This window comes from Ammospiza caudacuta, chromosome 16 (assembly GCF_027887145.1).
Source record: "Ammospiza caudacuta isolate bAmmCau1 chromosome 16, bAmmCau1.pri, whole genome shotgun sequence".
NCBI lineage: Eukaryota > Metazoa > Chordata > Aves > Passeriformes > Passerellidae > Ammospiza > Ammospiza caudacuta.
The window spans coordinates 17,780,903-17,804,509 of NC_080608.1; the positions used below are offsets into that span (position 1 = coordinate 17,780,903).

At 57.6% G+C, this 23,607-nt stretch overlaps 1 protein-coding gene across 3 annotated transcripts in view; it reads left to right on the forward strand.

Annotated features, from left to right (window-relative positions):
• The window catches only part of ARHGAP26 (Rho GTPase activating protein 26), a 99,474-nt gene that overhangs the window by 4,867 nt on the left and 71,000 nt on the right, over window positions 1-23,607 (forward strand). For all 3 annotated transcript variants that reach the window (XM_058815022.1, XM_058815023.1, XM_058815024.1), the window contains exons 2-10: window positions 12,118-12,213; window positions 13,098-13,159; window positions 13,475-13,546; window positions 14,695-14,796; window positions 16,875-16,985; window positions 17,206-17,310; window positions 17,882-18,011; window positions 18,244-18,344; window positions 20,390-20,484. In XM_058815022.1, coding sequence (XP_058671005.1) covers window positions 12,118-12,213; window positions 13,098-13,159; window positions 13,475-13,546; window positions 14,695-14,796; window positions 16,875-16,985; window positions 17,206-17,310; window positions 17,882-18,011; window positions 18,244-18,344; window positions 20,390-20,484 — 874 coding nt within the window. The remainder of the gene's footprint in view (window positions 1-12,117; window positions 12,214-13,097; window positions 13,160-13,474; window positions 13,547-14,694; window positions 14,797-16,874; window positions 16,986-17,205; window positions 17,311-17,881; window positions 18,012-18,243; window positions 18,345-20,389; window positions 20,485-23,607) is intronic.

The following is a 23,607-nucleotide window of genomic DNA, read 5'->3' on the forward strand; positions in this document are numbered from 1 at the left end:
GCTCACCTGGTGCCCCTGGCTGGGTGGGCACAGGGCAGGTGGAGCACAGGCTGCTGTGCCCTGCAGGGCCCTGTGTGCCTCTGCAGGGACAAAACCCCGGGGTATGCTGAGATGGTCCCAGCCTGGGGCTGCTTTGTGACCTGCTGCCATCTGGGGTGACAGGCCCTCCTGCCCAGGTGTTTGGTGATGGGGAGAAGGAATCCAAAGCCCATCTTACGTTATTTTCATCCTTCTTGCTCTTCTGGTCCCTGAAGAAAACAGCCACAGCCCAAACCCTCTCACCACCTTGGAGCCCAGCTTTAGGTCTGGCCTTTCCAGGAGCAGCCCCTGTTTGTGCAGGTGCAAACCTGAGTGCCCAGAGCTGCGCTCCTGCCCAGGCAGGAGAGTGCTGGGCTCTGCAGGCTCCAGTTTGGAGCAGAGGGAGCCCTGTGCTTGCTGGAGGCTGCAGAACCAGCAGTCAGCCCCTGGCTGGGTTACCCTGACCGCTGGCACTTGTCCTGCTTGTGTTGTGCTGTGAGGGATGGTGCTGGGGGCAGCCCAGTGAGTCACCTGTGCCTGCCCAGGGCTGAGCCTGGCACCCTCCTGTCCTGCCCAGCACTGGGAGCTACTGCCTTGCCACAGGGAGGGTTTCCTGGAGCGTCCATGCCTTTCCAAGGAGCTCCGACACTTGGTTCCGTGCTTGGATGGGCAGGGGAAAGTCCCTTCCTGCCCCCCTGGGCTCTCCCTCTGCCTTGCAAACCGCAGGGAAAGCACGTGGCTTTGGGTTTGGCTGCTAAAATGATTGACTTTGATTTTTTCCTGCTTTGTTCCCCCAGCTGAGGTGTAATGAGTAACAAGGCTCTCCTTGCCAGGGTGCCTTTCTCCCTCTTCATTCCTGTAGGAAATGTTGGTGCAGGGAATACTTGGGGCTGTGGAGGTGGGACATGGTTATGGCTCAGCCAGTCCTGCACCAGCAGAGCCAGAGGCACCAAGGACTTCTCTCTCCTCCTTTGCATGACCTGTGTTGCTTGTGCAGCCACATCTTTAATAACTTGTCTGGGATTTTATTCAAACGAGGGACAGGACAGGTGATAATAGTGTGCTTCAGTTTGAGCACAAGCTGATCCTCCTCTTCCTCCCCAGTGGAAATCAGCAGCAGGAACAAATTCCTGCTTGGGAGGTGGTCTTGGTGATGGTGGGTCTGCACTGGGAGCCCTGGGGGGACCAGCAGGGCTGGCTCTGGGGTCTGCACACTGATCCCACATGGCAGGGCTGGCTCCTGAGGGAAGCACACTTATCCCACCCAGCTCTGCCCGAGTGTCAGAGGGAGCTCTCCCTGCTGGATGCTGCAGTGGCTGTGGTCCATGCAGGAGGATCCTCACACCCAGGAGTATTCCCTGTATCCCCAGGGAACATTCCCACATTTCCCAGGGGATCCCACAGTGCCGGCAGGTTTGGGGACTGCTGCAGGGAGCCAGGGAGGGCAGGGTGGGCTCCTGGGCTCCTGCAGGAGGCACTGGGGGGGTGCTGTGGGGCTGGGCTGGGCTGGGTCTGGCTGTCAGCAGCACTGACAGAGCCCCATGAGCACCAGGGCTGGGTGTGCAGGAGAGGCTGTGTTCGTGATTCCATCTTTCACACTGTGCTGACAGAGGGCTGGTTAATAGGGCTGGGAGATCTCTGTAATGGGGAGCATGCCACAGAGCACCTCTGGGCACGTGTCCCCATAGCTGGGCTGGGGACAGAGCCCGGAGCAGCTGCAGGGCCTGTGCTGAGCTCTGTGCCATGCCAGGCTAAACCCAGCCCTTTGGGATGGCAGGGGATGGCCTGGGACAGAGGGCAGCTCTGAGGGGCAGGGCTGGCACTGCCAGAGCTGGAGGAGGCTGAGAGTGCCCAGCTGTGTGCAGGGAGGGACTCTGGGCAGGGCTGTGAAGGGCCAGGTTGGATGTCCCTGTGTGACCAGGAGTCACCCACAAGCTGTGTCCTGCTCGTGCCTCCAGCATGGAGCAATGTGCCTGATTTGGGTCAGGAGGCTGTTTTCCCAGGGCTGCAGGTGTGCTGGCACAGCCTGAATCATCTGTCTGCATTTGTGTCTGCAGTGCTGCCAGACCCAGAGGTGCGTGGCATCACCTGTGGCGTGCGTGGCATCACCTGTGTGCCCTGGATGTGGGCTGGGAGGGGTGGGCTTTTCAGGTTTCCCCTTTTCCCTTTGCTTTGCAGTAGCAGCTCGCAGTGACGTTGGGAATCTGAGTGAGGAGATGCTGTTCCCATGGTTGCTGTGGAGGCTGGGAGGTGCCTGCTGTCCCTGCGCTGTCCCTGTGCTCTGTGCAGGCTGGCACACGGTGCTTGCTGTCCCTGTGCTCTCTGCAGGTTGGCACACGTGGCTGATTCAGTACCAGGGATGGCATAGGGTAAATTGGTTCTGCCCTTGCTCTGTGCCAGACCCTCCCTAGCTGGCACAGGGGGACCCCCAACCCCTTTGTTTGCACCCTAAAATTGGGGTGTGCTTCTCCCTGGAGCCCAGGAGCCACAAACCAGGGCAGGGCTGCTCAGGGGTTGGCATTCCTGCACGTGGCAGAGGGGCTTCAGTCACCCACCATGCCTGGGGGCAGCAGTGCCAGTGGTGCCAAGCCAACCCTGTGGATCTGGTTTGGGCATTCTGGGCCCCTTTGCAGCATCCAGCAGTGGGACAGACAGGGGACAGGCTGTGCCAGGCATCCCTGGCTGGTTTGGCTTACTTCATCCCCCCTTTTCCCGGCTGTGATGAGTCGCTGTAGCGTGACCGTGGTGGGTGGGTGGGAGGGGAGGCAGAGCAAGGGGGAGCTCGTAGGAACCTGCACAGCTTGGAACCTGCACAGCTTGTTCACTGTGCTGTGAATCATCCCCTCCTCCTCCCCCGGGCACGCCAGCGGCTGTCACCGCCGGGACGGCGTGTATTCCATGGCTGCCTGTGACAGGGGTGCTCTCCTGGGACAGGGATGCTCTCCTTTCTTCCTGGGACAGGCGTGTATTCCATGGCTGCCTGCGACAGGGGTGCTCTCCCTGCTCTCCTGGGACAGGGGTGCTCTCCTTTCTTCCTGGGACAGGTGTGTTTTCCATGGCTGCCTGTGACAGGGGTGTTTTCCCTGCTCTCCTGGGACAGGGGTGCTCTCCCTGTCTGCCTGGGACAGGGATGTTTTCCTGGGACAGGGATGCTTTCCTTTCTTCCTGGGACAGGGATGCTCGCCCTGCCTGGGATGTTTTCCTGGGACAGGGATGTTTTCTCTGTTTTTGTGGCACACTCCCTACACCAAAGGTGCTTCCACCTGCTCTGTGCAAGTGCTGGTGGCCCTGGGCCCATGGGCTCTGATAAGGGTGGATCTTTAGGGTATCACCCTGGCTGTTCATGGCAAGGATGGTCTCCATCACCCTGGCTGTTCATGGCGGGGATGTTCATGGCAAGGACGGTTTCCAGCATGGCTTGGAGGAGCTGGGAATTGGCTCCTCTGCCTTGGCTCCCCATGGGAGCTGGGGGGTCCTGGCATGCCAGGGTGCAGGGGGTGTGCTGGGATGCTCTGTGCTGTGGGGACTGAGGGGGAAGGGGTGTTTGTGCTGTGGTGCCAGGCGGGTTTCCAGCACAGCAGCCTCCAGACCATCTGGCCCTGGCACGGGGAGCGGTGGGCACAGCGTGGGGACCAGGGACAGCCCAGGGCTGGGGCTGCCCCCTCAGCCCTCCCTGCAGCCTCAGGCAGGGCTGGGAGCAGCCTGGCACAGTGGAAGGTGTTCCTGCCCATGGAATGGGATGAGCTTTGCGGTCCCTCCCAGCCCAGACCAGTCTGGCATTCCATGATCCACAGTGAGGGAGGTGTGAAGGGCTCTCTGGGCCAAGTGACCTGTAAAAAGAGCTGGTGTGTGCCTTTTCCTCTCACTGCTACATTGTCCCTGTGCTGGATTTTCATTCTTTTTCTCGCTGAAGCAGCGTCTGGCCAGAGCGATGCCCTCGCTGAGTGCTGGTTGCTAAGCAATGTTTTACAAAATCCCAGCCATTGCAGAGCAGAGCTTTGGGTGTCTCTCCCATGGATTCCAGGGGAAAGCCCAGGTTAAAGGCAGTGATTTCTTCCTGGAAAGGGTGGTTACATGCTGGCACAGGCTGCCCAGGGCAGTGGTGGAGTCACCATCCTGCAGGGGTTTTACAGGTGACGACAATGGTGATTGTTGGCTTTGGCAGTGCAGGGGGAACGGCAGGATGTGAGAATCTTGGAGGGCTTTTCCCACCTAAACTGTTCCGTGGTTCTGTGCTACACCCTGGGCTGCGCATCCTCGTCCTCACCCTGCGTGCCTCCCTAGGCTCCACTAGAGATTTTAATTTATATTTCTCTTTTCCTGCCCAAGCAGGAAAAATTGACTCACTGGCCACTGATGTTCCTGCGAGCACAGTGGGATTTTTCCTGTTCTTGCAGCTGAGGTGGAGGAGCACCGGCGACAAAAGGATTTCCGCAGCCTCCTTGGGAGGAGGAGGAGGAGGAGGAGGAGGAAGGAGGTTGAGCAGAGCGGTTCTGAGGAGCTGACCCTGCCCTGGCTGTGGGATGGGGACAGGGGACAAGGGAGGCACTGCCCCGTGCCATGGCCAGGCTGGGAGGTGCCAGCAGGGTCTCCTGTCCCCCCTGCCCACAGGGACAGGGTGCTGGTCCCCTCCCCACCTGGGACACGTGGGTTTTTGGGCCCATCATCCCCTGGGCACCCCAATGCTTTGCTCCTGCCCCTTGGAAAATCAAGGGAGCTCCCTGTGGCCCACCTATTAGCTAATTAGATGTAATAACTAACTAATCCAGAAGCAGAGCCAGTGCCTGAGGCAATCTGCTCTGGTCTGGCAGGGGCTGTGCCTCAGCCCCCCTGCCAGACCCCCTTCTGCTCCACTAATGGGCATTGCCTGGGTCAGGAGCAAATTTCTTCTGGATTAGTGTCCTCTAAATCGATTAGCTGTCTCGGGCAGGGCGTTCTGTCCTAATGAAATGTGATTCCAGGCTCCAGTCGATGAAATATTGTGGTGACAAGGGTAAAGTCATCTGCAGCCTTCCTGTGGGTCGTGCCAGGCTTTGGAGGGGAATCACAGAGATACACCAAGACTGAGGGTGGAAATGACCTCCAGGATTATCAAGTCCAGCCTGTGAGCCATCAGTGTCTTGTCAAGCAGCCCAGAGCACAGGGTGCCACATCCAGCCATTCCTTGGGCACCTCCAGCCATGGGGGCTCCACCACCTCCCTGGGCAGCCCCTTGCCATGACTGACCATTCTCTCCAGGAGGAAATTTCTCCTGATGCCAACCTGAACCTTTGCTTGGAGGAGAAGCTGCAATTACTGGAGCAGTGCTGTGCTGGTAGGGACTGACCTGCACTCCCAGCGAGGGAACTGGGGCCCTGGGGAGCTGTGAGTAAAACAGGAACACCTTTACTCACAGGTGTAAGGCTGGAGGCGTTTACATGACCTGCCCGGGGCAGTGGGGCGGTGTGCAGGTAGAGGGAGATGTGATACTCAGAATCTGGTTTTGGGATCAGTAGTCAGGGCTTGGGGTTTGAGGGTCAGCACTCAGTGCAGTGGCACAGCTGTGCTCAGCAGCTCTGACATCTCTCTCTGAGCCAGCACTGTGCCCAAATCCCTGGCCTGGCTGGGACACAGGGATGGATTTTCACTGCAGCTTCCTCACATTGTGTGCTGGTGCAGCCGGCTGCCCCTGGAAATGCCAGCCAGGGTGGGAATTTTCCATTTCATTACCACGTCCCTGATGTTTTCCAGGCACTTAGGCTGTTGCCTGTGTTTGCTGTTTGGATGCATCCCTGCTCTGGGTTGGACTGGTGAATATTTACCCTTGATTTTGTTCAGGGACCGTGCCTGCTCCCACCTGAGCTGCTGTGGCTCTGATGCCTGGCTCCCTGCCTGCCAAACTTTCCTGCAGGCTGGGACAGGCCGTGGGTTCTGCCATCAAACAACACCAGGATGTGAGCAAAAATAAGCACAGGGAGAAGTGCCAGACATGGGAGCTGGGTGGGGAAGTGGAGAAATGCCGTTTCATTTTGTTTTGCCGCTGAGTGCACGAAACGCTCCGTGTCCAGCACAGAGCCTGGGGATGGCACCCGGGGGATGCTGCCCTGTGCTGGGGTGGGCTGAGCCCTCCAGGAGCTGCAGGCAGTGATGCTCTGGGGCTGTGGGAGGGCTGGGATGTGCCATGTTCGTGCAGAGCACCAGGAAGGCCCTGGGCAGGGCTCTGCTCAGTGCTGGGGGCTCTGCTGATCCATGTGCTGGATCTCTGCATGGTGATGGTCAGCCTGGGGGCTGCCTGCCAGGGTGCTGGTTTGGGCCCCTTGTCTTCCAGGGCCATCCTGGGCTATGGAGGGGCTGCCAGGAGGGCTCTGGCCTGCCCGTGTTTCTCTGAGCCCCTCCTGGGAGTGAGGACTCGTTGGGCTGTGCCTCCTGCAGCTGCAGACATCTGTCTGCTCAGGCTCTCCAGGAATGGGAAACCTTTCCAGGGTCCTTTACATTCCTGGGTTTCCTATGTTTCCTGGCTGCAGGCAGGACGGGCCGTGCTGCCTGGCACCTCTGGTGCACACCCCAGAGCTCCTGGGCACTGCAGCTGCCATCAGTGCCCTTCATCCCACCTGGCATCTGCACCTCTGTCCAGTCCCCACAGTGGTGTCTGAGTCAGGAGCTGCTGCAGCCCTGGCCCTGCTGCAGGATGGCACACTGGGCACACTGGGCACACTGGGCCGGCCCTGCTGCAGGGTGGCACACTGGGCACACTGGGCCGGCCCTGCTGCAGGGTGGCACACTGGGCACACTGGGCTGGCCCTGCTGCAGGGTGGCACACTGGGCACACTGGGCCGGCCCTGCTGCAGGGTGGCACACTGGGCACACTGGGCCGGCCCTGCTGCAGGATGGCACACTGGGCACACTGGGCCGGCCCTGCTGCAGGGTGGCACACTGGGCACACTGGGCTGGCCCTGCTGCTCCTTCTGCCTTCATTTCTCTTGGGTCTCCAGTGCCTTCCATCAGGAAGCTTGGGAAGCTTTGCAGAAGCATCCTGGCCTGGCAAAGCTGCCGTACAAGTGTGAGCAATATTGATTTGGGGGTGCCCGGGGTGCTGGGCTGGTGGGCAGCAGGGATAATTTTAGCTGTGCAGCCAGGCAGCCCTTCCAAGGGACAGCTTTGTTTTTCAGGATGTGCAGAACCTTTATCTGTTAAAACCCTGTGAAACTCTCAGTGTCCTGAGCGTGTTGCTGAGCTCTGGTGTGCTGCTGGGGCCTGTCAATGGTGCCATTCAGCACACACAGGGCTCTGTGTCCCCGTGCCCAGCGCTGCCATATGGGGCCAGCTGAGCCTGGGGTCCGGGCAGACGGGGATGCTGGGCTGGCAGCAGCACCCAGGAGAGTGGCAGCAGCGCCCTGGGCTGGCAGCAGTGCCCAGGGGAATGGCAGCAGTGCCCAGGGGAGTGGCAGCAGCGCCCTGGGGAATGGCAGCAGTGCCCAGGGGAATGGCAGCAGTGCCCAGGGGAATGGCAGCAGCGCCCTGGGCTGGCAGCAGTGCCCAGGGGAGTGGCAGCAGTGCCCTGGGCTGGCAGCAGCGCCCTGGGCTGGCAGCAGTGCCCAGGGGAATGGCAGCAGTGCCTTGAGCTGGCAGCAGTGCCCAGGGGAATGGCAGCAGTGCCCAGCAGTGCCCTGGCTGCAGGGCAGGTCTGGGGCACCTCCTGGACCTGCCCTCCTGGGGCATCCTGGGCAGAGCTTCAGGTTTTAGCACATCTGAGCGATTTTGGGTTTTCTGCTCGAAGCGTGCTGTGTAGGAATGTGTGCTGGTGAACTCGGTGAAAATGAAGTGCTGGGCTTTGGCCTCCCTGGGTGTGCTGCTGAGGCAAGGCCCAGCTGGAGGCTGTGTGTGGAAAAGGCACCAAAATGGGCTCTGGGGGCCTTGGGGTCGTGCCTGGGGTGGCTGCAGGGACTGTGCCCATGGCCCTGCTCCTTGGGGTCACCCTGCTGTCCTTGGCACCCCCTAACCTCCATCTGTGCCAAGCTGTGGCAGCCTCTCCGTGGCTGTTGTGCAGAACACGATGGCAGAAGCTGTGCTGGAGGTGGGGTGGGCTCTGCCCATCTGGTTTTATGTGTTTGCTCATGATGATTCAGAGGGGGAACCTGCCAGCAGCTGCCAGCCCATCCTCAATCACTGATTAACTCCAACCACCTGGTGGAGAAGCTGTTAAATGAACAGATCTGTGCTAATTCTGCACGGAGGTGACTCTGGGGCTGGGCCAGGTGGGTGTCTCACGGGAGCAGGGCTTTGCTGACCTTGCTATGAAGCTCAGAGAGGGAATTTAAACCTTCTGCAGCAAGTGAAGCGTTTGTGATGCTGCCCTGACGCTGGTGCTGACCCCAGTGCTGCTGGGGCTGGCTGGGGGAAGCTGCAAACAGGCAGCTGCAAACGCTGCTCTCAGGCACCAGGTTCTCGTGGCACCAGGTTCTCGTGGCACCAGGTTCTCGTTGCACCAGGCTCTCGTTGCACCAGGTTCTCGTTGCTGGATTCCTGCAGGAACCACAGGCCCAGGCTGGGTGGGCGTCCCGTGCAGAGTGCTCCGAGCATCCCTGGCCAGGCCCAGCTGGCCTTCCCCAGCTCTGACCCTGCCCAGAGCCCCTCCCTGGGCATGCCCGGGCTGCAGCAGTGCAGTGTGAGCCCAGAGGGCTGCTGTGCTGAGCCCTGGCTGGCTCTGGGCACAGGCACCATGCTGCTGCTTGGTGAGCAGCCTCAGAGGCAGGCTGTAATCCGGCGCTGATCGCAGCGGCTGCTCCCTGGATTACCCATCCTGGCTGGGCCCTGGGAGCTGGGAGGAGCTGTGTCTGCTCCCTGCAGCCAAATGAGGGCTGGGAGTGCTGATCCCCCAGGTGTGCCCTGCTTTTGGGGCACAGGGGCTGCTGCTGGGGCTGGCATTGTCCTCCTGTCCCTCCCTGGGGCTGGCAGGGACAGACAGACAGCCCGAGCTGCTGTTCTGCTGCTCTTTGCTGTGGGGGAAGGAAGGGGCAGGAGTCTCAGTTCCTGTTGTCCACTTGAGCAGTAAATACAGGCTATTAAGCAGTTTTCTTTGCAGGAAGTGTAGAAATCCTGCTCCGTGTGAGCCCAGAGCCCCAGCAGCATCCTCTGCTCCCCCTGTGTGGCACATTAACCCTTCACGGCCACACTCAGCAGCAGGCTTGGCTCTAACCTGAGCCACCCCTCCTGCTGCTGCTGCTGCTGCTGCTGCTGGCCCTGTCCTGAGGCAGAGCTTTGTGCTGTTTGCAGCTTGTGCACAGAGTGGCTGCAGAGCCAGCTCTGGGCAGAGCCCCCATCCCCTCTGAGCCAGCAGGGTCCCTGTGCCCTGGCTGCCCTGAGCTTCCCAACATGGCACCAGGCTGCAGGGCCAGGCAGGGGGGATGTTTGTATTCCTGACATCTCAGTTTGATGGGCTGTGGTTCCTGCCTGTTGTTTTGGGGTGCTGGCTGCAGACCTGGCTCAGTGGGGTCACCCCAGGGTGTTGCACTCGTGGAGGAGGGGTGGGAAACCAGGACACAATCCTTCCACAAATGGCCTTCTTCAGTAGTTCCAAATTCCTTCAGAAGAGGCTTTTCATGTCAGAAGCAACCACTTCAGTTTAACTTTTGTGGTAACAGCAGCCACTTCCCAGAAAGTCTGAGCTGAGGGGGAGGAGGGACATGGGGAGCACAAGCTGCTCCCTTGCTGCTGATCCTTGCAGGACTCCTGGGGCTGGAGAATTCCCTTCAGGCAGGTTTGGGGAGCCCTGGAGCTGCAGTGTGTGCCTGGGATGGAATTCAGCCAGCAATTCCCTGGCTGCAGAGGGAGGGGGACAGCGGGGTGAGCCTGGGCTGGGTGTGAGGGAGCAGGGACGGCCACAGGGGTTATCTGGGTGTCTGAGCCTGCTTCCAGGACAGGCTGCTGCCCTCTGACCTGCTGGGAGCTGCCCCTGCTGTCCCTGGGTGGGTGTGCAGGATGCAGTGGAAGGGGGGGGGGGATGCATCACTTTTAAAAGGGCATTTATTTCAGATCCCTGGTTGCTGGAGCTGGGCAGGTGGGCCTGTGTGTGTGCCAGTTTTCTATCAAGGGCACTTTCCTGAGGGGATTGTCCCATCCTCACCAGCCCAGGTGGGAAAGGGGAGCCATGGAGGTGGTGATGGTGATGATGATGATGATGATGATGATGAGACCTGCAGCCTGAGCTGGTTGTGTTGTGGAGGCAGGTGGGTTTTTCAGGCTTTTTGTGGTGGTTGGCTGATCAAGCCAGCAGAGATCTTGGGAGGAACACTTGCCAGCTCCTGGTGTGACTCATGTGCAGGGTCTGGGTGTTCTGCTCGTGCCTCAGAGGAAGCAGCAGATTCTGTTGAGCCTTTGCAGGATTTTGGGGTTGCTTGTTCACAGCCCTGGGGAAGAACAACCCAGAGGATTGTCGGGGGGGTGCCCTGCTCTCCCTGTGCCTTCCTGCTTCCCCTGCAGGGCTGCTGTCCCAAAATGCAGCTGAGGGGTTCCTGAAGAGGGGGTGCTGGGCATGGGTGGCCTGACAGTGGCCTGGGGAGGACAATGGGGCCCCAGGGTGGGCATGGGTGCCCCTCTCTCCTTTTCTGGCTGATCCTGCTGCTAATTTTATCCTTTATCACTGTCACTGCAGGAGTTATCTCCCTCTCCCCCTGCCTCTCCCTTGCCTATTTATAAGCACCATTGCTGTCAGTGCTGCTGGCTCCAGGGGCTTCCTGGCTTTGCTCTGGCTCCTGCCTGGTCCCAGAGCCCTGAGCTGCTCCTCACTCTCAGGTGGAGCAGAGGGTGACCCTGGAGAGGAGACTGTGGAGAAGGTGACATTGGAGAGGTCAGGACAGGCCTGTCCCTGGCTGGGGGAGCTCAGCCCCCCAGGTGTCCGTCCATCCATCCATCCATCCATCCATCCATCCATCCATCCCTGTGCTGCAGGAGCCTCTCCAGCTCTGGGGTCCTGCCCAGGGCTGTCCCAGTGCCCTTTGCTCAGCCCTGTGCTGAGCTGGAGCAAACCCTCCCTGAATCCCTCTTCTCAGTCCTGCCCAGGAGCACTGGGGAAGCTTCCCCAAAAAACGTGTGTCCCATTTCTGTGGGTGCCAGTGGAGGCTGCTGGCAGCTCCAGGCACAGGAAGGGTGTAAAAGCTGTAAATCCATGCTCGTTCCATCCTCCAGGGAGCAAAGTGCAAATCCTGCTATGTGTGAGCCCTCTCCTCCAAGAAGCCCCCTCTGTACTTTTCCACTGGGAAGGCTCCCAGGATTTCCCTGTCCCTGCCTGCCTTGGCTGGGTGATTTCCTGCTGCCTTAGGAAGCACTTGTGTGGGGGCAGCTGGGACTGAACCGGGCAGGATTAACCCCAGGCTGTCAGCAGCAATACTGGGAAAACAGCTTTGATGCTCGGAGAAAGTTGCCAGCTTGCTTATCCCACGGGGAAAGCAAAACACTGGGACTCTGCTGTGGTTATCTCTTGGCTGTGGTGCCTGACAGGAGGAAATGGCCTTTGTGTGCACACACATTTTCCACCAGTGCTGGGAAAGGGAAAAACCCTGGAATTTTGGGTTTTGGGTGAAGAAATGCACTGGGGAGTGAGCACTGTGAGTTCCTCACACGGGCAGGGCTGCAGCCACACGGGGCCTTCGGTGGCCCCAGTTCTGTCTGTGTGTGCCAGGTTAACAGGGCTGGCCTGAAAAGCCAATCCTGGATGCACTCAGGTCACTGTGAGTAAGAACTTAATAGGATGCAGATCTCAGAGGGAATCTGCAGCTGGGGAAGCACCAAAGCTCTGTGCTGCTGCCTTCCCTGATGCCAGGGGCATGGCAGAGGGGCCATCTCCTGGGGGCAGTGTCACTGTGTGTCACTGTGCCCCATGGCTCTGGCTCTGAGCTCTGGGGTGGCTCTTTGGCTATTCTGAAATGCCATCTCCTGAAGGCTATTTTGGGGTGCTGAAGGGACCCCACAGAGCATCCCTGGGGTGGGTGCAGGAGGGCAGCGCTCTGGGGCTTCCCTGGGGCAGGGGTCCTTCTGTGGGTGTTTCCTGGCTGGGATCATGCCTGCATCCTGCTGTTGGGGCCCTTTGCCGTTGGTGATGTCCCTGTGTCCCTGCTCCCACAGACCTGTCGGCCGCCAAGCGCAAGTTCGCCGATTCCCTCAACGAGTTCAAGTTCCGCTGCATTGGTGACGCTGAGACTGACGATGAGATCTGCATAGGTGAGTCCTGCTGCTCTGCATAGGTGAGCCCTGCTGCTCCTGGAGCCAGCCCCGAGCAGGCCACCGAGGGAATCACACCAGGACACCCAGGGAATTGTCTGGGTGCCCTCTGGAAACGCCTTATTCCTCCTGGTTCCAGGAGCACAGCCTCCCCCAGGGAATCACCTGTTGCCTCTTGGCCTAAATCTGTCCCTGCCAGCTGGGAAAGGGAGAAGATTGCCTGTGTCTGAAACCACCTTGGTTAGCTGGATGCTTTGCACTGGAGAGGAGCATCTGGAGGTGGTTGTGGCTGGACACACTGTGAAGGGCTGTGCTCTGAAGCAGAGGAGCAGCAGAGTCACACCGGGGGGAATCAGCAGTGCTGAGCCTGGCAAGGCTCTCTGAGCTAAGCCTGGCTCTGCCTGAGCTTCTCCTAGCACAGGGCAGTGGCTTCAGCCTCTTCCCTCTCTCCTCCTGCCCCAGCTGAACTTTCAGAGCTTATTGTGCACATCGTCTGGAGCCAGGAGAGCAAAGAAGCTTTAGCCCTGATTTAACTTTGCTTGTTTATTGGTGCCCAGTCTCTCAGCAGAAATAGCTCCTCATGCAGGTCTCCCTGGTGCTGGGGAGCTGCCCCTGGTGTGCTGGGCATGGCTGGAGGCCAGTGCTTGCGGTGGGGCTGGTTGGTGACTTGGGCAGAGCAGGTTTGAGTGAGTTGTGTCTGTCTGGAGGAGGAAGCCTGGTCCTGGGGTTGCTCTGCTGCCAGCTGTAGGCAGCAGGAGCCTTTATAGGGAAAGAGCAAGGATAATAAAAACCCCAACCTCCCCACCCAAAACACAGACAAAACCCCTCTGTGCAGTTCCTTTCTTTGACAACCGAGTGTGAAATGCTGCCTGTGTCCCTTCCAGCCAAGTCCCTGCAGGAGTTTGCCACGGTGCTGCGGAACCTGGAGGATGAGCGGATGCGCATGGTACGGCCCAGCTGGCCTGGGAGCAGGGGTGGTGGCACCTGGGGCACTGTGGTGACAGTGACTGCCTGGCCCAGTGCTCCTTCCCTCGCTGGTGTGGAGCTGCAGGGGAGGGCAGAGAGAGGAAGGAGAGGGTGGCTTGGTGGGGAAACACTTGGAAAGCATCAGGAATGGAGTCTTGCTGTTGGAGAGCAGCCGAGCTGCTGCTGGGGGGGTCACAGGTGTGCAGAGACAGAGGGGTGAAGCCTGGGGGTGTCTGGGCTGTGGGAGGGTTCCCATGGAGCAGCAGAGCTGAGCTGTGCCTGTCTTTGCCCCCAGATCGAGAACGCCAGCGAGGTGCTGATCACGCCGCTGGAGAGGTTCCGCAAGGAGCAGATCGGGGCTGCCAAGGTAACCCAGGCACTGCCCCCGAGCTGGGCAGGAGCTGGCACTCTGCAGGGTGGGCTCGGGCATGGCAGGGGGCGGTGGCTGCTCTGGGATGGGCACGGGGTGATCCAGCTCCTGGGAAATGCCTCAGTGTTCCGAGTTCACCCACAGCCAAACAACTGCCCAGGGCAAAACCAGCATGCCAACCAAAGTGAACTTGTTTCCTTACTCCGAGGAAGAATTAGGATTGTTTGGAGGGGCTCACACTCTCCTGAGTCCCCCAGGCTGCCCTCCCCAGCCCAAGGATGGCTGGGGGCTGCAGGGGAACTCGGACGCTGCTGGCAGGACGGGGAAGCGCCGCTGTGGCTGAGGGCAGCCATGAGACAGCCTGCCCCCCCCTTCCTTTCCTGCCTTTGTTCTGAAATGAAAACCACTGTCTGTGGCTCCCCTGTTGTTATAACAACCTGCTGCTGCCTGCAAGCAGCTCATGCCAGCTCCCCGGGCTGCGTTTGCATGGCAGCAGTGCCCAGTGCAGCTGGAAACAAACACAGAAACCCAGAGAGGGTCCTGCAGAGCACACCTGCTTACCTGCAAACACAGAGAGGGGTCCTGCAGCACACACCTGCTTATAAACACAGAGAGGAGTCCTGCAGAACACACCTGCTTTACCTGTAGCTGCTGGCATGGATTGAGGCCTGGTGTTGGGCTGGCCAGGCTGGGTCAGGATGCAAAGGAAAGTGAAGTTGGTGTCCTTAATGCTACTGCCACAAAGAGCTGAGGTGCTGTGTCATTGTCCCACGTCACACAGAGGAGAAGCTCTTGTAAGTGGTGGTAGAGCTGGGATGTGGAATTGTGACCAGGTTCTGCTTAGAAAGCACTTTCCTCGCTCTGTTGCTTTTGGAGCTGGATCTGGATGTTTTACCAAGCCCTGGGCCCCAGGAGCAGAGGAGGGGTTCCCTCAAGCCTTGGGGTTTGGCAGCACAAGCTGCTTTCCTGTAGCTGCTGATGCTGGCAGATAACAGCAGCCTCACCTGCTTCCAGCTGCCGCCCCCAGGTCCTGTCTCATGGTAGCTCCCACCTGGCACTGCCACGCTGCCCAGTCCACAGGGATGCTGTCACAGCTGCTCTGGGACCCTTGTGTTCAGTGTCACGCTTCTTGTCCTGTTCTGTAGGATGCCAAAAAGAAATACGACAAGGAGACTGAGAAATACTGTGGTGTCCTAGAAAAGCACTTGAACTTGTCTTCCAAGAAGAAAGAATCCCAGCTTCAGGAGGTGAGAGCGACCTCTGAGTTTCCATGTCTGGCTGTCACTGTGGAGAGCTTTTTGAATGCCTCACACTGTTTATAACAATGGTTCTCCTGGCTGTAAACTCATTTTTTCCTTCATTCTGGCTGCGGGTGCTGGGTTTTCCCCTTTTCCTGTAATGAAAGGATATGGAGCTTTCTTGGTGAGTAAAACAGAGAGATCCCAAAATGGATAGCAATCAAAAAGGAGAGAGGGTTTATAATTAAAGAGTGTAACAGAAAGGAACTGGTTCTGCTGCAGGCTTCCCATGTGCCAGCACAAATCATGGATGTCTGGTCTCCTTCTCTGCAAGTGGCTGCTCTGCTCTGTGCTCCAGGGGAGGAGGGAGCAGGCTTAGTGCCTTAAACCCTTTAGGAGCCCTCAGTGATTCAGGATGTGGTTAGCTGTGGTGACAAGTGCTCCCACTGGATGAGTATGCTGAGTTTTCAATCACTCCTTTCAAGTCTGGAGTTCCTTGTGCTGGCCCAGGGTGGGTTGGTCCTGCAGGGTGTGTGTCCTTGCCCTTGGGCATGGTGCTGGTGTGCTGCCTGTCCCTCACTGGGGGCACTGGTGGGCTCCTGTACCTGGGTGGTGGGACCATGCCCAGCAGAGCAGAAATACCTGGGACACAGGTGGTCATCCTCCAGCAAATGAGGGCTGAGGAGGGCTCAGCATCTGGGCAGGTGTGCCTGCAAGCCAGCTTTGTCCTTGGGGTGTGTAAATAACACCCATGTGTGTAAATAACAGCAATGTGTGTAAATAACAGCAATGTGTCCCAGGGAATGGTGGCCTTTAAATGAGCCCTGGTTTAGTTTGTGTTTGAGATGCTGATATGGGGCAGGCAGTGGAAGGAGTTCTGGCTGGGCAGGGAAGGATCCACTCAAGGCTGTCAGAGGTGTGATCTGTGCCCTGGACAGAGCAAGGCCCTGGGGGCTGCCTGGAGGTGCCAGATGGGTGCAGGTGGGATGCAGAGTGAGATGTGGGTGGGATTCAGTTTGGGATTCAGCATGGGATGTGTGCGGGATTCAGTTTGGGATTCGGTTTGGTATTCGGGTCAAGATGTGTTTGGGATTCAGCATGAGATGTGTGCGGGATTCAGTTTGGGATTCAGCATGGGATGTGTGCGGGATTCAGTTTGGGATTCAGCATGGGATGTGTGCGGGATCAGTTTGGGATTCTGTTCAGGATTCTGTTTGGGATGTGTTTGAGATTCAGTTTGGAATTCAGCTGGGGATGTGTGCGGGGTAAGTCCGGGATTCAGTTTGGGATTCAGTTTGGGATTCAGCACAGGATGTGTGCAGGATCAGTGCGGGATTCAGCTCGGGATGTGTAGGGGATCGGCGCAGGATTGAGTTTGGGAACTCTTTGGGATTCTGTTCGGGATTCAGCACAGGATGTGTTCGGGATTCAGCTGGGCTGTGTGCGGGGTCAGTGCGGGATGCCGGCCCGTGCCGGTGCGCTGGAGCAGCGCTGCCTGCTGGTGCCATCTGGTGCCATCTGGTGCCATCTGGTGGCATCTCCCACCCGGGCCTGGCTGGGGCCGCTGCCGGGCAGGCAGGAGGAGCCCGCTGGAAGCAGCTCCAGCTCAGGGGCCGGTTCCTGTTCCCCCGTGCCGGGGAAGTGTCCGTGGTTTGTGTGGCTCAGACCCCCGAGGGAGGGCTTACCTTAGAAAGAGGATTTGGTGTGGAGCTGTGAACTGTGGATGTGGCATCCCTGGCGAGGGGAGTGCTCTCCAGAAAAGGGAGAGTTGTCTTGTCAAGTTCACAGATTTCCAGAAAAGGGACAGTTGCCTTTTTTTCCCAAGCTCACAGTGATTTCCATTTCTCTCACCTCTACTGCATGTTTTGTACCCAGCTGTTGGGGAGGTGAGAACATGAGTCACACACCCGTTTTCCTCAGCTGAAGGAAGAGCTTGCTCGTGTGGGTCAGGTTTACGTGTGTTCCTGTGCCATCTGTGCCGCTGGGCCTGGGGCTGGAGCTGGGTTTGCTGTGCCTGGGGGTGCTCCCATCAGAGCCTGCTGTGCCCTGGTGGTTCCTGAGCTCTGTTTCCTCTGCACCCCCTGCAGGCAGACAGCCAGGTGGACCTGGTTCGGCAGCACTTCTACGAGGTGTCCTTGGAATATGTCTTCAAGGTGCAGGAGGTCCAGGAGAGGAAGATGTTTGAGTTTGTGGAACCTGTAAGTGAGCTCTGAGTCCAGCTCAGCCTGCACAAAGCTGGGGGGCTGTGGTGAAACGGGGTCATGGGGAGCCCTCACCCCACAGCCCCTCTCACAGAGAGCCCACCAGGGAGCCCCTCCATCCCGGGGGGCTGCGGGGCCCCCTCCCCTCAGCACTGGTGGCCCTGGGTGCAGCTCTGGGTCTGCACTGACCATCTCCATCTGCTTTTCCCCAATGCAGCTGCTGGCCTTTCTGCAGGGGCTCTTCACGTTCTACCACCACGGCTATGAGCTTGCAAAGGACTTCAGTGATTTCAAGACAGAGCTGACAATCAGCATCCAGAATGTGAGTGTGCCCAGGGTGTCCCTGTGCCCTGTGCCCATTGCTGTCAGAGTCTCCAAAGCCACGTCACCTTCTGGTGTATTTAATCACAGAATCCCAGACTGGTTTGGGTTGGAAGGGACCTTAAAGCTCATTCAGTGCCGTGGCAGGGACACCTCCCCCTGTCCCAGGTGCTCCCAGCCCTGTCCAGCCTGGCCTTGGGCACTGCCAGGGATCCAGGGGCAGCCACAGCTGCTCTGGGCACCCTTTGCCAGGGCCTCACATCCTCACAGGGAAGAATTTTTTCCTAATATCCAATCAAATCTCTCCTCTTTGAGTTTAAATCCATTTCCCTTGTCCTATATTGACCCATGTCAAAAATCACTCTCCCTCTTTGTGTAAGCCCCCTTATAGTTCTGGCAGGCCTTGCCAATTGTTTTAATATTTTTGCTTTAGCTTAAATCCAGGCCCAGGAAGCAAACCTGCCCTGTGGCTGCCCCTGGGCTCCCCACAGGGCTGTAGTGCCCTAGCTATGTCCTGCAGAGCCAGGCTCAGGTCCCTGCACTGGAGAACACATTCCTGTTTTAATTTGCAGACAAGAAACCGCTTTGAAGGAACAAGGTCAGAGGTTGAAGCTTTGATGAAGAAGATGAAGGAGAATCCCCACGAGCACAAAAACATCAGCCCCTACACCATGGAGGGCTATCTCTACGTGCAGGAGAAGCGTAGGTGCAGGGCTGGGGGCCTGGGGGTGCAGCCTGGGCAGGGGGACAGGGGCACAAAGGCCGATCCAGCAGGGACAGAGCCCTGGGAGTGGGGATGGGGCAGCCAGGGAGAATCCTGCCAGCATTCTGTTAGGTACAGGAGCCTGGCACGTGAAATGATGGTCAGACACAGCAGGGTCTGATGGGGGGCACTGGAACTGCTCTGGGCATGAACCCTGTGCTTGCTCTGCAGGTCACTTTGGGACTTCCTGGGTGAAGCATTACTGCACCTACCAGAGGGAATCCAAGCGCATCACCATGGTGCCCTTTGACCAGAAATCAGGAGGGAAAGGGGTGAGTGAGGGCTGGAAGCAGGAGGGAAAGGGGTGAGTGGGTGCTGGCTGGGAGCAGGGCCGTGTCCCAGTGCTCCAGGGCCGTGTCCCAGTGCTCCAGGGCCGTGTCCCAATGCTCCCAGGGTATATCCAGGGCCGTGTCCCAGTGCTCCAGGGCCGTGTCCCAGTGCTCCAGGGCTGTGTCCCAGTGCTCCCAGGGTATATCCAGGGCCGTGTCCCAGTGCTCCAGGGCCGTGTCCCAGTGCTCCAGGGCTGTGTCCCAGTGCTCCCAGGGTATATCCAGGGCAGTGTCCCAGTGCTCCAGGGCCGTGTCCCAATGCTCCCAGGGCCGTGTCCCAGTGCTCCAGGGCCGTGTCCCAGTGCTCCAGGGCTATGTCCCAGTGCTCCCAGGGTATATCCAGGGCCGTGTCCCAGTGCTCCAGGGCCGTGTCCCAGTGCTCCAGGGCTGTGTCCCAGTGCTCCCAGGGTATATCCAGGGCCGTGTCCCAGTGCTCCAGGGCCGTGTCCCAGTGCTCCAGGGCTGTGTCCCAGTGCTCCCAGGGTATATCCAGGGCAGTGTCCCAGTGCTCCAGGGCCGTGTCCCAGTGCTCCCAGGGTGTATCCAGGGCTGGCTTTGCTGCTCTGTGCAGCAGGAACAATAGGCCTCTGCACAGAGTTCCCAGCTGGGACAGTTTGCAAGCACAATCCCCTTGCTGGGGAGAGCCTGGGGCAGCTGGACAGGCTCCCACACGGCTTCCTGCTGGCACAGGGAGCCAGCTGTGGGCAGGGAAGCTTCTAAAATTAATTTCCTCTTGCCTTGGAGCATCTTCATTATAGCTCAGCATTAACATATCCCAGCCCTGTAATCAGCAGTGGCTGTGTACTGTGTTTTGTCTGGTCCCTTCCCATCACAGGGCTCTCCCAGCACCCAGGGCTGTGCAGGGCCAGGCTGAGCCCCTGTGCAGGGCTGTGCTTCACCTGTGGCTGGCACCACCCTGCCATGAAATGGTGCCCGTGCTGGGCTCCAGGGTCTGTCAGTGGTGACCACCATGTGCATCTGGGCATGGAGCAGCGCTGGGGCTTGGGGCTGGGAATTCTGGGGTGTGGCTGGGGATTCTGTGGGATGGGCAGGACTGAGTGCCAGGGAGGGTTTGGGTGCCAGGAGATGAATGGTGGTGGCTCTGGGGAAGAGTTAATGGATAGGAACCAGGGAGTCACCCTCCCTGGGGGCATTTAATGGATGTGTGGTTGTGGCACGTGAGGACATGGATCAGTGGTGGGCTTGGCTGTTCTGGGCAGCTTTCACACTCTGATCTTTGAGGTCTTTTCCAATCTAAGTGATTCTAAATGTGTTTCCTGGAAAAATGGTGATGTCAGGGAACAGGGTGGTCAGCCAGGGTGTCATCAGGAACAGCACAGGGAGCCCAGAAAAGTGTCTGTCTCCAGGAACTCCTTCAGAATTCATTTTCTCTTAAGTCATGAGTGGAATTTCACAGTTGCAGGAGCAGTGTGTGTGCTGGCAGGGGCTGAGGCAGGATTCCCTCCAGCAGAGGACAGCAGTGCTCACAGATCCTGAGCTCAGCCCTCTGGAAATCCAGTTCAGCTGGGATGCAGAGAGGCATTCGCGGGCTGGGAGAATGGTTTTGTCATTGCTTTGTTATACAATAAACATTTTAGGACGTGTATGCTCCTGTTAGGAGTCCTCGTGTGCACAGTGCTGCCAAAAATGCAGCGTGGAGTGCAAACTGCCAGCAGGGGTGTGTTCAGCAATGGAAAATAAAGCTGATTTTGCCCATGGTCCAGCAGTACCTGCCCCATGAAGAATGGGTTGTGTGGTGCTTTATGCACAGATTGAATGGTGGGCATCCTGAAGGGAAGGCTCCTCATGAAAGGTGTTGGACTAAGTAAGGGTAAACAGACAAGTCCTCCTGTCAGAGATGTAAATGGATGTTTTTAGCAGGGTGCTGTTGCCAGATCCCCCAGGTCTGAACCTGCTCATTGACAGCTGGGGACAGGCCTGTGGCTCTGGTTGCTCTCAGCCTCAGCTGAGATTTTGTCTCTTCTCAGGGGGAAGATGAAGCTGTCACCCTGAAATCCTGCACCCGGCGGAAAACAGACACCATTGAGAAGAGGTTCTGCTTTGATGTGGAGGCTGTGGATCGGTGGGTGCTGCCAGGAACCTCCTGGGGCTGTGCTGGCCTGGGGAGGGAAGGGAGGGGAAGAGCTGTGCTCCTGCTCCTTGTGCTCCTTGTGCTCTGTGCTCCTTGTGCTCTGTGCTCCTTGTGCTCCTGTTCCTGTGCTCCTGTTCCTTGTGCTCTTGTGCTCTGTGCTCTGTGCTCCTTGTGCTCCTGTTCCTGTGCTCCTGCTCCTGGCTGTGGGACAGTTCCTGTGCAGTTCCTCTCTGTCAGTCACACCTCAGTGAGTGGAAAGCATTAATCCAAGGAGTCACACCTTTCCCAGCCAGGTGCTCTCCGTGTGTTGAGTCAGTGCTTTGGTTTACAAGCCTCTCTGACTCAAGTCTCTCTGGCTTTGAGGGTGTTTTAGCACTTCTGCAGCCTCTGGCCACACAAGGTGAGGGTTGCCAGCCTGGAGAAGGCTCTGTGGCTGTGCTGGAGGAATGTGCTGCCTCTTCCAGCATTGGAACAGTGTCAGCTTTCCTGCTGGGCTGGCTGTTACTGGTTCATCATGGATGCTGATAATGGACTCTGGCTCGTGCCTCCTTCCATTCCTTTTTCCTGAAGAAGGAAAACACTTCATCTGTGACTTATCCCACAGCAGCTGGACCAGAGGTGTGTGTGGGTTCAATCTCTGGCACCAGGAGTGGGAGCTGTACCATATCAGCTGGCATCATGCATGGCTTGCACTCACAAACAGGAAAGCCAGGCTGCTGTTGCTGTTCCAAGAGGAATCAGTCACTGCCTGGGGTCTCCTCACTGCAGGAGTTCCCTGCTCCAAAGGCACTCAGTGTGCTCTCCCAGTTGTGTGCCTGTCCAGCTCTCCTCCCATCTGCAGGAATTCCTGGAGGTCTCAGAAAAACCCAAGTTCATTGAAATCTGGGTGTTGGGTAATGCTGGAATGACCCCTGTCCAGCCTTGGGCAGCGTTTCAGTGCCAGCCCGTGGCAGGGAGGGTTGGGTGATGGAGCCCTGCCTGTGCTGGCTGAGGCTGGAGATAACCTGGGGCTGCCTCCCACTCTCTGGGGCTGTGCTTTTCTCCAGAAACCACCAGTGTTTCTGCTGACACAGAAAATTTTTTTTTGCTGTGCCCTGAGGATATTTTTTAATAATGTGAAAACCAAACGAAAAAGCGGGAGAAGGAGAGTGGAGCCTCAATAATTTTCTTTAGAGTGTTCAGAGGCAGCTGAAGCTTCCCTTGATGTTTGGAGCCTGCCAGGCATGGGATCAGGAGCTGCTCCAGAAACCTGCATGCTCCATGTAAATCATGGCAGTGGAGTAGCACAGGAAGGGGAAACCTGGGGAATTTCTCCTTTCACGTGCACGTTCCTGCTGCAGGGATTTGCCTGAGAGAGCAGGACACACCTGAAGGAAAAAGCTGTTTTTTCCCCAATATACAGGCAGCTCTGCATTCAGTTGGTATCGGAATTTGTCATTAGATGTCTAAAATATTGGATAAACTTAAGAGGAAGAGGAAACAAGTTTTGCTGTGCTGTGCCCAGCCTGTCTCCCTGTCCCTGGGGCGGATCTGGGTCCTGCTGCCAGTGCAGGCTGTGCTGAGATCGCCTCCATCCACCCTGCCAGCTCCAGGCTTGGCTGTCCCACAGCTCCCAGGCAGCCTGGAGGTGGCAGCCTCGGCCTTGCTTCACACACTGAAACACAGAAACTTTTGTCAGCCCTGCGCTTTGGGAGCTCAGACAGCACAGGCTGAGGGCTGGAGCTCAGCAGGAGCTCCCTAAATAGCACCAGCCAAGAGCTGTTCCTTCCTAGGTGGGAAAAAAAAGTGTGTTTTTCTCCTGTAAAGATGATTCAGCACAACCAAGCTGAAAATCTGGAGCCTGGTCTGTTATTACAGCATTGCTTCCTTGTCTCAGCATCCCAGAATAGTTTCTGTTGGACCTTAAAACCCATCTCATCCCACCCCCTGCCATGGGCAGGGACACCTTGCACTAGGCCAGGTTGCTCCAACCCCCCTCCAGCCTGGCCTTGGCATTTACAAATGGCTCTCATGTTCAGTATAGCAAGTTAGAAGTGTTGTTACAGCAAAATTAACCCCAAGTGGTGTTTTGGGTCTGCCTGAAATACACCCCCAGCATGATGGACCGTGTGTTTTACTGCTAATGCTCTTTTCTCATTAACTGAACTCGTTTGTAGTCTCTGCACATTAAATCAGGTTTGTAAACAAGGTGAGCAGGGATGTCAGGCAGTGTCTTACCCTGGGGAGGAGGAGGAGGATCTCATTTGAGTGATGACAAAGGCTGTGTCATTTAGGATAATGTAGGTCATTGCTGTGGGCCAGAAGCAAACTGCTCTGAGTGCCAGCTGGCTTTTAGGGGAGCAGGAGCCCTTCAGATGCAGGGTTTGGTGTGTCAGGAGAGCAGTGAGCTCTGCAGGCACCACCATTGCCCTGTGGGTGCCCCCAGGGTGACTGGCACCACAGCTGTATTTTTGGGGTCAATCTCCCCCTTAATTCCAGCTTTGCTCCCCAGCATTTTGGGGCACATTTTGGCTCCCCAGCATTTTTGGGGTCACACCTGGTTGCTGGTGCCAGGCCTGTGGCCATGGGCTCCTGTCAGGGCTGCTCTGCTCTGGGAACATCTCAGTGCACTCAGCCCCTGTTATTAATGCACTCTTGTGTGTTTTCATCAGCAGTTTAGATTGTCTCGCTGTGATAAGCTGCTACAGCAGTTGGAAGTTCTTATCTGTTTCTATTGCTTTCCTTATTTGTTTGTTTTCCTAGAAGAAGGAAAAGCTATTGCAGTTTCTCATTTTCTCAGTGTGCTTAGTCACAGCTCCTTAAGGCCAGGCCATTTGTCACAAAAGCTGAGATATTGAGAAAATTCAAATTTCCTGTGTGGTCTCATATGAAAAATCTTCCATTTTTAGATTGTAGCATATTGAAAATATTCTTTCTTATTAAGTGTTTGCCATGTTCTGCTCTAGTCTCACCCTCCTACACTCACCCCATTTATAAATGGATTTCTTCTGATCCCAAAACGTCCCTTCCCCTCCCTGTGTCCCAGAAAAAGGCAGAGGGCTGTGGTGGGAAGTGTGGAGTGCAGGTGGAGATGTGGGATGCAGCTCCTTGGTGTGTTTGCCACAAGAGCTCAGG